The sequence below is a fragment of the Chiroxiphia lanceolata genome, chromosome 25, assembly GCF_009829145.1.
Source record: "Chiroxiphia lanceolata isolate bChiLan1 chromosome 25, bChiLan1.pri, whole genome shotgun sequence".
Taxonomy (NCBI): domain Eukaryota; kingdom Metazoa; phylum Chordata; class Aves; order Passeriformes; family Pipridae; genus Chiroxiphia; species Chiroxiphia lanceolata.
The window spans coordinates 1,346,166-1,358,500 of NC_045661.1; the positions used below are offsets into that span (position 1 = coordinate 1,346,166).

The window sequence follows — 12,335 nt, forward strand, 5'->3', positions numbered from 1 at the left end:
AGGGACCCCCACACGTCCCCTGGCGTGTCCCTCCCTGCTGCAACAGGGGTCTCTTCCCCTCCCCAAACACCTTCCCCTGATGACAGCACCTAACATGTCTCTCCCAGTGATGCTCTCAGCAGATGCAGCCATTCCAGCAGCTTTTTGCCTTCCAACCTTGCTCCCACATGGGACTGTGGCTCCCAACAGCCCACGGTGGGTGCTGAGTGCTGGTGGGGTCCAGGAGGTGGGAAGGTGAGCTGGGGGAGCTGTGCAGTTTCTCCTGGGACATATCCCAGAGAGCAGGCAGGGAAAGGTGGTTTAGGCCTGTTTTTCTGCTTTAATTGGCTGTTTTGGCTTTTGGAACCCATGTGTCCATCTGGAGAGTAGGTCTGTCCATGCTCTGTGCTCTGGGGCTCAGTGCAGCCTCTCTCATTCCACTGGGGATGCAGCTCAGCTTTTTTAATTCCCAAAGAGAAAAATCTTAAACCCGAGCCAAGAAGGGTAATTTTGGGGGAGTTGAGGGTTTTTTTTCTTTCCATCCCCACTTGGCAACATAAACAGCATCCCTGACAGCTTTACATTGAGTTTGCCATGGCAACCTACGGCAACCAAGTGTTTCCAACACCCCATTCCCAAAGTGGGAGAGGAGATGAACCCCAGTGGGTGCTGCTGAAGGGCAGTGTGTGGGGCTGGGGTGCTGGTGGCAAGGGACAGGTGCTTGGGGAAGGTGATCCACCGTGATCCACATGACCTGGATGGTGGGGGATGTTCAGGCTGGAGGGGAGCTGAGCTGGGGCAGGGATTTCATCCTCCTTCATGGATAAAGGAAAACAACAGCTGAGTTTGGTCAGGGCTTGCTCCATCTCTGGTCATCTGCAGGGAGGACAGAGCAGTGCCGGGGTCTGCTCTGATGTGCTGAGCCAGGAGGATCCATGGCCTTGCCCAGGGACCCAGTGGTGGCTGCTGCTGGCATGTGCCAGCTCCTGGTGCCACCGGTGTCGCAGCGAGGCCACTCGTGGCTTGGCTGAAGGCATCACGTGTGGCACGTCCGGCTGATTTAATTATTCCTGTCCCTCTCCGAGCACTTTCCTCTTCCCGAGCTTAAAAGCCAGCGGGTCCCTTTCCCTGTGCCAGCGGGTCCCTTTCCCTGTGCCAGCAGGTCCCTTTCCCTGTGCCAGGGGCCGGGGTGGGCACGGGGGATGCTCTGGTGCCGGCTCTGGCCGTGGCTGCTCTCCCTGCCAGGACGGAGGTGTCGTGCAGCCGTTTATTATTCCGGGCAGGTTCGCCTGCAGCACGGCATCGGCTCCGGCATCGGCTCCGGCTCCGCCGCTCCTCGCCAGCCGCTCCCCTCCTGCCCGGAGCACCCGCCTCCCCCAGCCCACACCCCGGCCCGTGGGTCCAGACAGTCCGTGTCCCCCATCCCAAACTCCACAGCAGCCCTTGTCCTGCCCGGGGATGTCGTTTGGGAGCTGACACGGCTCCGGTGGCGGCTCCAGGGGTGGTCCCGTGTCCGCACAGGGCACTCCCGCTCCTTGTTTTCTTCCCAAGGAGGCCCTCGGGGAGCACTTGTTCCTCTCCAGTGCCTGGGGGCTCTGGAAGTGAATTGTTGGAGTGAAGGGCAGCCTGCTGAACGCTGCTGGAGTCATTAGGAGCTCGTTAGGATGATGGCTCTTAGGGAAGCCTGAGTGCAGCTCTCTGGACCGATCCGTCCCAGTTTGGCCAAGGAACGCAGGAGCCTGTGCTGGACTGGTGGGATGGGGCAGAGACAGGCCAGGAATGGGTCTGTGACCCTGGATGGGCTGGAGGAGGGTGCTCAGAGCAGACACAGGAGTCTTTCCCCCACCACAGCCCCTCCTTTCCTGATGGGCAGAGCCAGTCCTGAGGCCGGAGCCTTGGGTGGGACACGGGCTGGTGTTGACGGTGCCGTGAGCTCCTCCAGGGGTAATTATGGACTAGGCTGTTACAGGATTAATTAACCGTCTTTCTCTTAACCTCTGAGCTCTCCTCAGACAACGTTGGTTGCTACGAAAGAGGAAAAAATTAGCGTGTTGGGGTGAGGGAATTATCTTTTTTTCTCTTAATCAGCAGGAGTCTGCTTAATTGGGCCTGCCACCTCCTGCTTCCCGCTGCTGGGAGCCAGCACGCCTTTAAATGATGGATGAGCTCAGCTCCACGAGGAGCTGTGGGGTAACCAGGCTGGGAATGGGCAGGGATGCTGGGGTGGGAGTGCTGGAGTTGATCTCTGCTTTATGGGGCAGCAGCAATGCTCTGCCCCAAGGGTGCAGATTTGGGTGTCCCGGGAGCCGCAGTGCTCCCCATCCCTGAGCTCCTTGTGCTCCCAATCCCTTCGGTGCCTGCAGCTGTTGGACAGGACCCTCCTGTGCAGTGGAATCACTGGTGTCCCTGGGGTTCAGTTGGTGCCTGTTCTGTCCTGATAATACCCAGAGCTGCCCTGGGTGTTGCTGTCAGGGAGCTGCTCCCAGGGGCCAGGCAGGGAGGGGTTTGCTCTCTGAGCTCTGGTGTGACTGCAGTTGGGGTCCCGTGCTGTGGGGTGAGCTGGGACAGCCCCAGGGTGGTGTGGTGCCTGCCTGTTGGGTTTGTGAGGGCTGGTGCATCCCGTGTGCCCCTGGGAAGCAGCGATAGGTGTCCTTCCACCTTCCTCCCGTTCTTGTCTGGCTGCTTTTCTTCCCTGTTCGCTTGCTCTGCCACCTCCTGACCCTGTCTCAGGCTGCTGCTGCTGCTGTAGTGGCCATTCCTTTTGTTATTCATTTATATTGCTCTAGGAAAGACTTCATTTTCTCTGCATAAGAGCCTCCCTTGCAGGCTCTTTGCCTCTGGAGTGCCGGGAGCATCGCTGCTGGCACTGGAGCTTGGATACAGAGCTGGAGGGCAGCCTGGGTGACAAACAGCACTTTTCCCCTCTGGCCTGTGCTGCTCTACCTGCTCCCTCCATGTCCCTATTTGTCCCTAGCCCCCATCCTCTCTGTCTGGAATGCCAGTGGGGGACCCCAGATCCCTGGGGAACGTGGGAGCCGCTGGATGCTGTGCCTGCCCGGCCACAGCGCTTGGTTCAGGCATTTTTGGGACTCCTCTGTCCTCTCTGGCAGGGCTGGGGGTTTGTAACCTGGCTGGCAGGTGCTGAGAGCCGAGGCCAAGAGCCACTCGCTGCCTTCGAGGGCTTCTCTGAGAGGGTCACTGATGGAAAAGCCTCTGTTTCAGAGGAACTCACAGATTTTAGTGGCTTCCCTGGTCCCTGCGGTGTCTCTCAGCTGGTTCAAAGCCTGCTGGGTGCAGCAAGCCCCTCTCCATGGGTGTGGGATGCTCCCTCACCTGCTGGCAGGGCGGAGGGCGGCGCTCCGGCCCCGGCGCCTGCCCGCGCAGGAAGCAGCTGTTTTCCACTGCCGAGGTGTATTTTTAACCCAGAATGAATGGGACATTTTTCTGGGCCGGGCAGCTGGGTTTGAGTGAAGAACCACCTGGGCGCCCTTCCTGCCCGGCCCCGGAGCTGCCGCTGCCGGTTTTCCCCGCGGCGTGTCCGCGCCGAGCCTGCCAGCTCCCTCCCGGGCCAGCTCCTCACCCCCGGGCTTTCGGGTCAAAATCATGCTGAAACCACATTACCCCTGGCAGGTGCCCGGCCCGGGGTGCCACGGCCCCCGCTCTCCCACCCCGTGCACTGGTCCTCGGGCCTCCCTTCACGCCGGTGTTTCTGTTTCCCCCCATCCCTTGTTTTCGCAGCTCCAGTTGCTGTGGTATCCAGGGAGCCCTCCTCCTTCTGCAGGAGATGCACGCTGGTCGTTGCTAAGGTCGCCTCCGCGGTAACATGCACATCCTGTTTACACCTCTATCCGGAGAAGTTGGGCTCGGTTAGAGGCACCTGCTCCCCCAGGGAAGGGGCCGCAGGGAGCGTCCCCCCCACCCCACCCCGCCGGACCCTCGAGGGAGCCGCGAGCCGGCGTCGGCATCACCGGCACCATGACGAACAACGTGACCGACCACCACCCCGGGAACTCGGTCGCCGAAGGCAACCATGAGGGGGACTTCGGGTGCTCCATGGTGGAGCTCAGGAACCTCATGGAGCTGCGGAGCGCCGAGGCGGTGGCCCGGCTCAACGACTCCTACGGCGGCGTGCAGAACGTCTGCAAGAGGCTCAAGACGTCGCCCGTCGAAGGTGAGTGGCCGCCCCGTTGGCCTTGCCCCAGGTGGGCTTGTCACCTCTGGGCTGGAGGGTGGTGGCTCCAAGGTGTGTCCTGTGGCTGAGCTCAGCCAGTGCTGTCGCACCCGCTGTCCATCGCGGGAGACGCTCCCCACGTCTCGTAAAATGGTCATTTAGGGCAGAAAAGGAGGGAGAAGAAAGAGAAGCATCATACCAGGGGGTTCCCCAGGGCGTAGCCTGGAGCCCCACGTCCCCTGGGAGGATGGAGTGAAGGCAGGATGAGCTCAGGGCTATCAGAGGGGCACGGGGGGCTCATGGTCACAGCCCACCCGCTGCCCTGTGCCAGCCTTTCCCATTTAATAATTTACAGAGCCAGGGCTGGGGAGGGTGGGAGGGAGAGTGTAAAGGTTGGATGGTGCTGGGGAGGTGGCTGGAGCTGTTTGAGGCATCTCAGATGAGGGATGGGCAGCACATCCCCCAGGGGGGTGGGGAGAGGCACCCAGGTCACCCCTGATCTGAGGGGAGCGAGAGGGAAAAGCTGGTTGGTGCCTCTGGGCATCACAGTTTGGAGTGGTGGTGGCAGTGATGCCTGTGGGTGCCAGGTCACCTCTAGGAGGCTTTGTGGAAGGGTTTCAGGATGTCACCTCTCCTTCCCACGGGCTGGGCTGGCTTTTGGGATCCCCCTTATCAGTGAGGCTGCTGGCTCTGGGGAGCTGCGGGTGCCTCTGTGTGGGGATGGACCCCTTCCCTGGCATTAAAGGGGTACTGGGGTGAGAGACCCCCTGATTACAGCACCGAGGGTTTACCTGGAGCTGGGAGCAGGATGTGGCCCCTCGGTGGCTGTGGGGTGGGGGACGTGGCTGCGCCTCAGCTCTGAAAACTTGTGGGTTATTCTTAGTGCCGAAAGGTGGGGATTAGTGCGTTTCCAGCTGTGAGTGGAACCGGGAAGGGGAGACAATATCGGGATGTCATTAGAGAAGGGGGGGGAGTCCCGGTGGAAATACCAAGTCCAGGTCACAAAACAATGTGTTTGGTCCTGCCAAAGTGGGAACACGCTCCTTTGGGGGCGGGAGGAGAGGGGAGGGGGGAAGCAGACCCCAAAGCCTCTTTGTGAGGAGGTGAAGGGCTGCCCTTCCATCCTGGGTGCCACTGGTTGTCAGTGCTGGATCTCATGCCCCCAGCACATCCCTCCCTCACCCTCTTGCTCTGAAGCTCAACCCCGTCCTGTTGAGCCCAGGGACTGTTTGTGCAGTGAGGGTCTCCCCAGCATCGGGATTGGGATCTGCTGGGTCTCTGGCTCTCCCCTCAAGCTGTCAGTGCACCCCAATCCCTCGGGGCTGCTCCCGGAGGGGCTTTGGGATGGAGTGGGGTGTCTCTCTGCCAGGCACTGGCTTTCCACCTCCACATCCCCCTGTCCCCCAGCGGGGTGGTGGCTCAGTGAGTCACCTGTGGAGCGTCCCCGGTGTCCCCTGGGTGCCCAGTGCCAGCACACAGCGCCCTGACTCACCTGCTGGCAGGAGCAGCTCCCGGGGCTGCCGCCTCCTTCCCGATCCAGGGTGAGGATCCTGCGTGGGGGCTCCTTGTGCCAAGGCTTTGCCACCCAACAGCAGCTTTCCTGGGATAATCAGGGACTGATGACTGTTATGGGGGTTTGTTCTCTGCTGTCACTTGTGGCCTCTACCCAAAATTTCCAGCTCAGCACCCAATAACTGGACCCTCAGGCCCTGCAGGGGGATTTGCTGGTACCCCAGAGAGGTGGCACACGCCCGTGGCTGCTGCTCTTTGCCACCTTCCCTGTGTCAGCGCAGACATTGACCCCCAGGAGGGTGGGGGGCAGCCCTGGGGTCAGGCCCGTGGGTGGGATGTGCTTTGGAGGAGCCAAAGTCTGCAGCCTCCCGTGTGCTCATGGAGGAGCACGTGCGTGCCCGTGGCATAGCCCTGGCTCCACGGCAGTTTAGCCACATTTTCCATCCGTTCCGCCGGAGACGCTGGGCGGGAATTGGGGCCGGGAGATCCCAGGATCCTGCTGCCTCGTCAGGGCTGGGTGGGGACGCCGGGGCCGCTCTGCCAGCGCGTCCCCTCCCTGCAGCTGGGGTGGAGTCGCAGCGCAAAGGGGGGGTGCAGGGGGGGTGTGGGAACGGGATTCGTCCTGCTGCTTCCTCCTGGTTGGAATGACACGGAGCTGGCGGGGAGGGTGTCCCCTGGGATGACACGGAGTTGGCAGGGAGGTGTCCCCTGGAATGACACGGAGCTGGCGGGGAGGTGTCCCCTGAGCACAAGGGCTGGGTCCCCCCGGGGGGGCATCGCTGCCAGGCTGCTCCAGGCACCGGGATGTGTCCAGGGCCACTTACGCCGCTTCCCGGTGCATCCCGGGAGCTGGCAGCAACCCCACGGGCCATCTTAAGGTGGAGGAGAAATGGGGGGCTCGGTTAAGGTGGTGCTGGGCAGGAGGGCTTCTCTCACCTGGGACCCCATCAGCTCTTAGTGGCTGTAATGGGGGGCAGCCAGGGCACGTTGTGTCTCCCACCACTGGCTCGTGGCCTGGGTGGGAGGGCTCTGAAGGGGCTCAGGCTCCCCTTTTGCTCCCCATTTGCTCCCCTTTTGCCCTCATCTGCTCCCCCCCTCTCTCAGGGGTTGCTCCCAGCCGTGGGGAGCAGCACCCCAGCTCGGGGCTGGCCTGCTCCTTCCCTCTCTCCCACCACCCTGTTCCAGCAGGACCAGCCCGTGTCTCCTCCACCAGCTGTGGCAGGACCAGCTTGGTTGTGGCCGTGGCGTGGCCGTGGGGCTGAGCTGAGCTCAGAGACACTCCCGCTGTGCCCGCTCGCTCTCCGCAGCCGCTGCTCCTCGGAGCTGGCAGGACACAGGGATCAGGTGGCTCCGGCGGCTCCGAGCGCCGCTCCCGGTGCCAGATTTACGGCTAATTTGATGCAGCATGTAAACAAGCCGGCCAGTGCCAACTGGCATCGGCTGGCACTTGAGGCTGCAGCACTGGGAGGGTGGCTGGGCGTGCTTGCCCCGGCCCCCGCGTGTCCCCTGCCCCCGTGGGTGACAGGGGCAAAGCTCTGCCTTGGCTCCCTGCTGCTGGCACCTCGTGCCCCCTGTACTGGCACTGGTGCTGCTGGGGGGCTGTGGGGCAGCCGTGGGGTTTGCCCTCATCCCTGTCTCTCCCCCCTCCAGGCCTGTCCGGGAACCCGACCGACCTGGAGAAGAGGCGGCAGGTCTTCGGCCAGAACTTCATCCCTCCCAAAAAGGCCAAGACGTTCCTGCAGTTAGTGTGGGAGGCACTCCAGGACGTCACGCTGATCATCTTGGAAATCGCAGCCATAATCTCCTTGGGCCTGTCCTTCTACCACCCCCCGGGTGGGGACAATGAACGTGAGTGCCCTGTGGGGTCCCTGTGCTTTGGTGGGGGACTCCCTGGAGCCGCCGTGCCCAGCCCTGGGGGAGCAGGGATTTGGGACAGGTGATGTCTCTGGCAGGTCATGCAAATGGAGCTACATCAGCTCACCCTTTTTAGGTGGTGGCATCTCCCCATCCTTGGGGTATTTGGCGTGGGCCTCCCCAGGGACCTGCACTGATGTCTGGGCACCACGGGCTCAGAGCTGCTCCTTGCTGCTCCCCAAAAGATGCTCCAAATCCAATGGGTCCATCTGATCCAGTGGCTTCCCACATCTCACAGGGCTTCTTTTTTGCTTTGGGGAAGGAGGGACAATGCCATCTGTCCCCTGGTATGTCCCCCTGCCCAGGGAGTGCTGTGACACCCCATGGGTGGCTGAGGACTGTGCTGGGCGGGTTTCTCCTCCTGGCCCTGGATCTCGGTGTTGTTGGAGGAGTCAAGCAGGCACAGGGCTCTGGAGATGCAGGGAGATGTGAGACACAGGGAGATGTGACTCACTCGAGGGTCACGCAGCGCAGGGAGGGCTGGGTGCTGCAGCTGGAAATAGAAGCCAGTTGTCCCAGCTCAGCCCAACTTCTGCCAAAAAGGAAAAGTGATAAAAGAGGGGGGGTGGGGGGGGAAAAAGCAAACCCAACAAATTCCTCGAGGGATGTAAAAACCGTCTCCTGAGAGCAGGGGAAGCCCAGGCAGCTCAGGGAGGAGGAGGGAGGAGTAACTGTTTTCCAGGCTCGGCATAACTCTAGGTGGGTGTTGGTTGTGCAATCAGTGCCTGGTTGTGCAAATGAGTGCCTGGTTGTGCAAATGAGTGTGCCTGGTTGTGCAAATGAGTGTGCCTGGGTGTGCAAATGAGAGTGCCTGGGTGTGCAAATGAGAGTGCCTGGGTGTGCAAGTGAGCGTGCCTGGGTGTGCAAGTGAGAGTACCTGGGTGTGCAAGTGAGTGTGCCTGGGTGTGCAAATGAGAGTGCCTGGGTGTGCAAGTGAGCGTGCCTGGGTGTGCAAGTGAGAGTGCCTGGGTGTGCAAGTGAGAGTGCCTGGGTGTGCAAGTGAGTGCCTGGGTGTGCAAGTGAGTGCCTGGGTGTGCAAGTGAGCGTGCCTGGGTGTGCAAACACATCTGGGTGTGCAAACGAGAGCTCTGCCCCGGGCAGTGTGCGGGCAGTCGACGGGCGGCGTGGAGGACGAGGGCGAGGCGCAGGCCGGCTGGATCGAGGGGGCAGCCATCCTGTTCTCCGTGATCATCGTGGTGCTGGTGACCGCCTTCAACGACTGGAGCAAGGAGAAGCAGTTCCGGGGCCTCCAGAGCCGCATCGAGCAGGAGCAGAAGTTCACAGTGATCCGCAAGGGGCAGGTGATCCAGATCCCGGTGGCCGAGATCGTGGTGGGAGACATCGCGCAGATCAAGTACGGTGAGTGAGGGGTCTGCCCTGCCCCTCGGGGGTGGCTGGGGTGTGTCCTCCCCCTCAGGAGCCCAGCTGGAGGCTGTCCCTCCCCCTCAGGAGCCCAGCAATTCCTCCTCTGCTCCTCCAGTCCTGAGGGGAAGTGTTGGCTCCCCCTTTCTCTCGCAGCCCCCCGTGGTGATGGGAGATGCTCCCTGGAGCTTCCACTCACTTTGTCTCTGGCCAACCCGGACTTGGGCTGGCAGAGCTAAGCCAGGCTCTGTGCACAGCTCTGGGCTGCTTTAGTGACCTGCTGTTCTCAAAAATGATTCGTTTTTCCGACCCTGTCCTTGTTGGTGAACATTTCCTTAGCCAGGAGATGCTCATGAATATTTCCTTAGCAGGGAGATGCAACCTTTGGGATAAATTGGGTCCTGCTCCTTGTTTACCAGGGGGAATATTCACCCCGTGCAGCTCCTGTCAGGAAGGAGACTGATCCAACATCAAGTTTGTTTTCCCATGGGGTTTTTCCCCCCCTCGGAGGTTGGAAGGTGGGATCCTGTAATGGTTTGGATGTGACAGGAGCTTTGGGAAGGATCTGGTGTTGATTTATTAAAACTGGATGGGGAAGCACCTGCTGCTTCTCCTCCCTCTAGATTTTGTCTGGGGCTGAGTTTTGGGTCCTTTTGAAGCCTGCTCACGGGGTGGGGCAGTCAGGGGTGAGCAGTGGCTGCCCAGACCAGGCTGATCCCCCTCTGTGCTCCTGTCCCAGGTGATCTCTTGCCAGCGGACGGGATCCTGATCCAGGGCAATGACCTGAAAATAGACGAGAGCTCGCTGACTGGGGAGTCAGACCAAGTCAAGAAATCCATGGACAAAGACCCCATGCTGCTCTCAGGTGAGGGTCCCTGTGGGGTGGGTGCAGGGGTGGGATGGAGAGATGATCGGTCTTGGGTCCTGATGTTGGGGAGGTGTCCAAGGCCAGGTTGGATGGAGCTTGGAGCAGCCTGGTCTAGTGAGAGGTGTCCCTGCCTGTGGCAGGGGGTGGAACGGGATGAGCTTTCAGGTCCCTTCCAACCCAAATTATCCTGTCATTGTGTGAGATGGGAACTGCTGTCCCACCTGTCTGACCGTGACCTCCCTACTGTGCCAGGTACCCACGTGATGGAGGGCTCTGGCAGGATGGTGGTGACTGCCGTGGGTATCAACTCCCAGACAGGAATCATCTTCACTCTCTTGGGCGCGGGAGAAGGAGATGAGGAGAAGAAAGTGAAGAAAGGTAAGGAGATCCCCTGAACCCGCCTTTTCCCTCCTTTGGCCTCTCTCCCTTCCCTGGGAAGTACCACCAGTGTGCCACAAGCAGCTCCCACATCCGTGGGCTGCAGTTGTGTGTCAGTGCCCGTGGCCTGGGCACGTATGGTGAGCTCTTGAGGTGGGGGGTTCCCTCCCTGTGCCCCTTCACCCACAGTATGGGGCTGGTGCTGCCCGAGGAAAGCCCCCCGTGCACCCAGGCTCTGCTCCCTGGCTCTTTTGGACATGGCTCCAGCTCTCTCGTCCCCAGCTGGATCCCGGCTGGAGCTGTGGGCTGGGGGGATTGAGGATCAGAGGGAAAGGTGGCTGGCAGTGCTGCCCATGGTGCTCCTTGCTGGGGAAGGTGAGTCCTGGTTGCCCACAGGGTGTTGGTGGCCCATCCAGAACCTTGAGGACTTGGCTGAGGATCTCTGCTGGCATTCCCTGAGCTCCCTGGGGAAGGAGATGAGGCAGAGGATGGCAGGAGGGAGAGGAGGGGTTGTGTGCTGGGGTGGGAGAGCAGCCAGGCAGGCTGAGGTGTTCCTGATGGTGTTCCTGATGCTTTCCTGCTGCTTACTGCCCTGCTCTGTGCCAGCTCCAGTACCAGCACTGGGACCAGCCTGGCTTGGGAAGCTCCTGTTCTCCCGTGTCCCTGAGCCCCTGCTCAGCAGGTTTGGGCTCACCAGGAGCTGCCATGAGGTAGAAGGAGCTGGCAGGAGGGAGCTGCTGGCTGGCACTGCCGGCTGCTCAGGCGTCCCTGTGCCAGGGAGCCCTTCCCAGGAGGTGATGCCAGGCAGGGAGAGGCTTCCCGGGCTCTCCTGGCAGCCGTTCCAGCTCTGGGCTGTGTGTGCTGGGTTCCTCCAGCTCGGATCGCCGGCCTTCGGGGGCTGTGGAGCTCCTGGGGCTCAGGTGCCAGCTTGGAGGTGGGAGGAGGAGGTGACACAGGCATGGCACTGCTGTGGGAGCTGAGCAGCAGCTCACTGGGCAGCGATGCTTGGTGCTTTCCCAGCCTTCAAGCTCTGTCACTCAGCCCCACAGCAAACCTGGATTTGGGAGCAGAGTGGGCCAGGGGTTCCCACTGTGGGACTGGGGGATGATGGGGGGGACAAACCCCTTGTCACTCAAGGCTTGTTCAGCTGCAGCCACCCTGTGCTCCCCATTGGGGACCCCCACGTGCACACCTTGCTCACCACAGACCCTGGGGTCAGAACCACCCGCTGTGGGTCTGGTGCTGCCCGTGGTGGGAGACAAATCCACACCTCCCATGGATCTGCCTGCACCCAGGACAGGAGGGGACCTGGAGCTGTGGGGGGTCAAGCTCTGCTGAGGGGTTTCTTCTCCTCAAAGGTCTGAGGCACCTCTGGCACCCTCCGAGGCACTGACGGGGGTTGTGGCGGGTGCTCTGCAGGTGGAGAAGTCTGAGGCCTTGGGTTTGGGGTGCCTGGGGGAGCCAGGGGGCTCCGGAGCCTCCCCAGGGCCGTGAGCTGTGGACCGAGGCACGCGCAGTGTCCTGAGGGTGACCGTGGGCTCTGAGCCCAGGGCATGGATGCCACTGGAGCGGCCCCTCGGGGCAGGGCCCATCCCAGGCTGTCCCCCCAGCCGGATGGTGAGTGTGGGTCCACGTGCTGAGCCCCCCACCCTTTCTCTCTTTGAACAGGTAAAAAAAGCGGAGCCCCCGAAAACCGCAACAAAGGTAACCAGCCTCTCCATCCTTTGAACCAGCACCACACTAACTACTGAGCATTCCTCTTTCCTTCCTTCCTTCCTTCTTCTCATCAGTCTGTGCTCTTTGCTGCTCCGGCGGGACTCTCGCCTCGTTGTCCTGGGAGAGGGTGCAATGGTCCCGTGGCCGGTGGCCCTGGCACGGCATCGTGGTGCCCCCTGGCACCCCAGTGTGGGGCTGTGCACCCTGGGATGAACCTGACCAGCTCCCCCCATGGCCACGTTGTCCCTGCATGGGGAAAAGCCCTTGTGCAGGGAGGACAGGGCTCTTCCAGCAGCCTGGACCTTTGGCAGAGCATCCCTTTCTTGGGACAAACTTCATCTTTGAGCTGCATCAGTGATTTGATGGCTCTGAAGCCCCTGGGCCCATCAGATGCTGTCCCTTCCCAGGGTTTGTGTTTGGCTGGGGGAGAGATGT

General features: G+C 61.4%; 1 protein-coding gene across 5 annotated transcripts in view; it reads left to right on the forward strand.

Moving 5' to 3' along the window:
• Window positions 1-12,335, forward strand: part of ATP2B4 (ATPase plasma membrane Ca2+ transporting 4) — a 48,718-nt gene that overhangs the window by 16,265 nt on the left and 20,118 nt on the right. For 3 of the 5 annotated variants that reach the window (XM_032710410.1, XM_032710406.1, XM_032710408.1), the window contains exons 2-7: window positions 3,718-4,150; window positions 7,313-7,510; window positions 8,678-8,935; window positions 9,678-9,803; window positions 10,059-10,184; window positions 11,853-11,888. In XM_032710410.1, coding sequence (XP_032566301.1) covers window positions 3,955-4,150; window positions 7,313-7,510; window positions 8,678-8,935; window positions 9,678-9,803; window positions 10,059-10,184; window positions 11,853-11,888 — 940 coding nt within the window. In that variant the 5' untranslated portion in view covers window positions 3,718-3,954. The remainder of the gene's footprint in view (window positions 1-3,717; window positions 4,151-7,312; window positions 7,511-8,677; window positions 8,936-9,677; window positions 9,804-10,058; window positions 10,185-11,852; window positions 11,889-12,335) is intronic. The other 2 variants (XM_032710407.1, XM_032710409.1) reach the window with 1 other exon arrangement.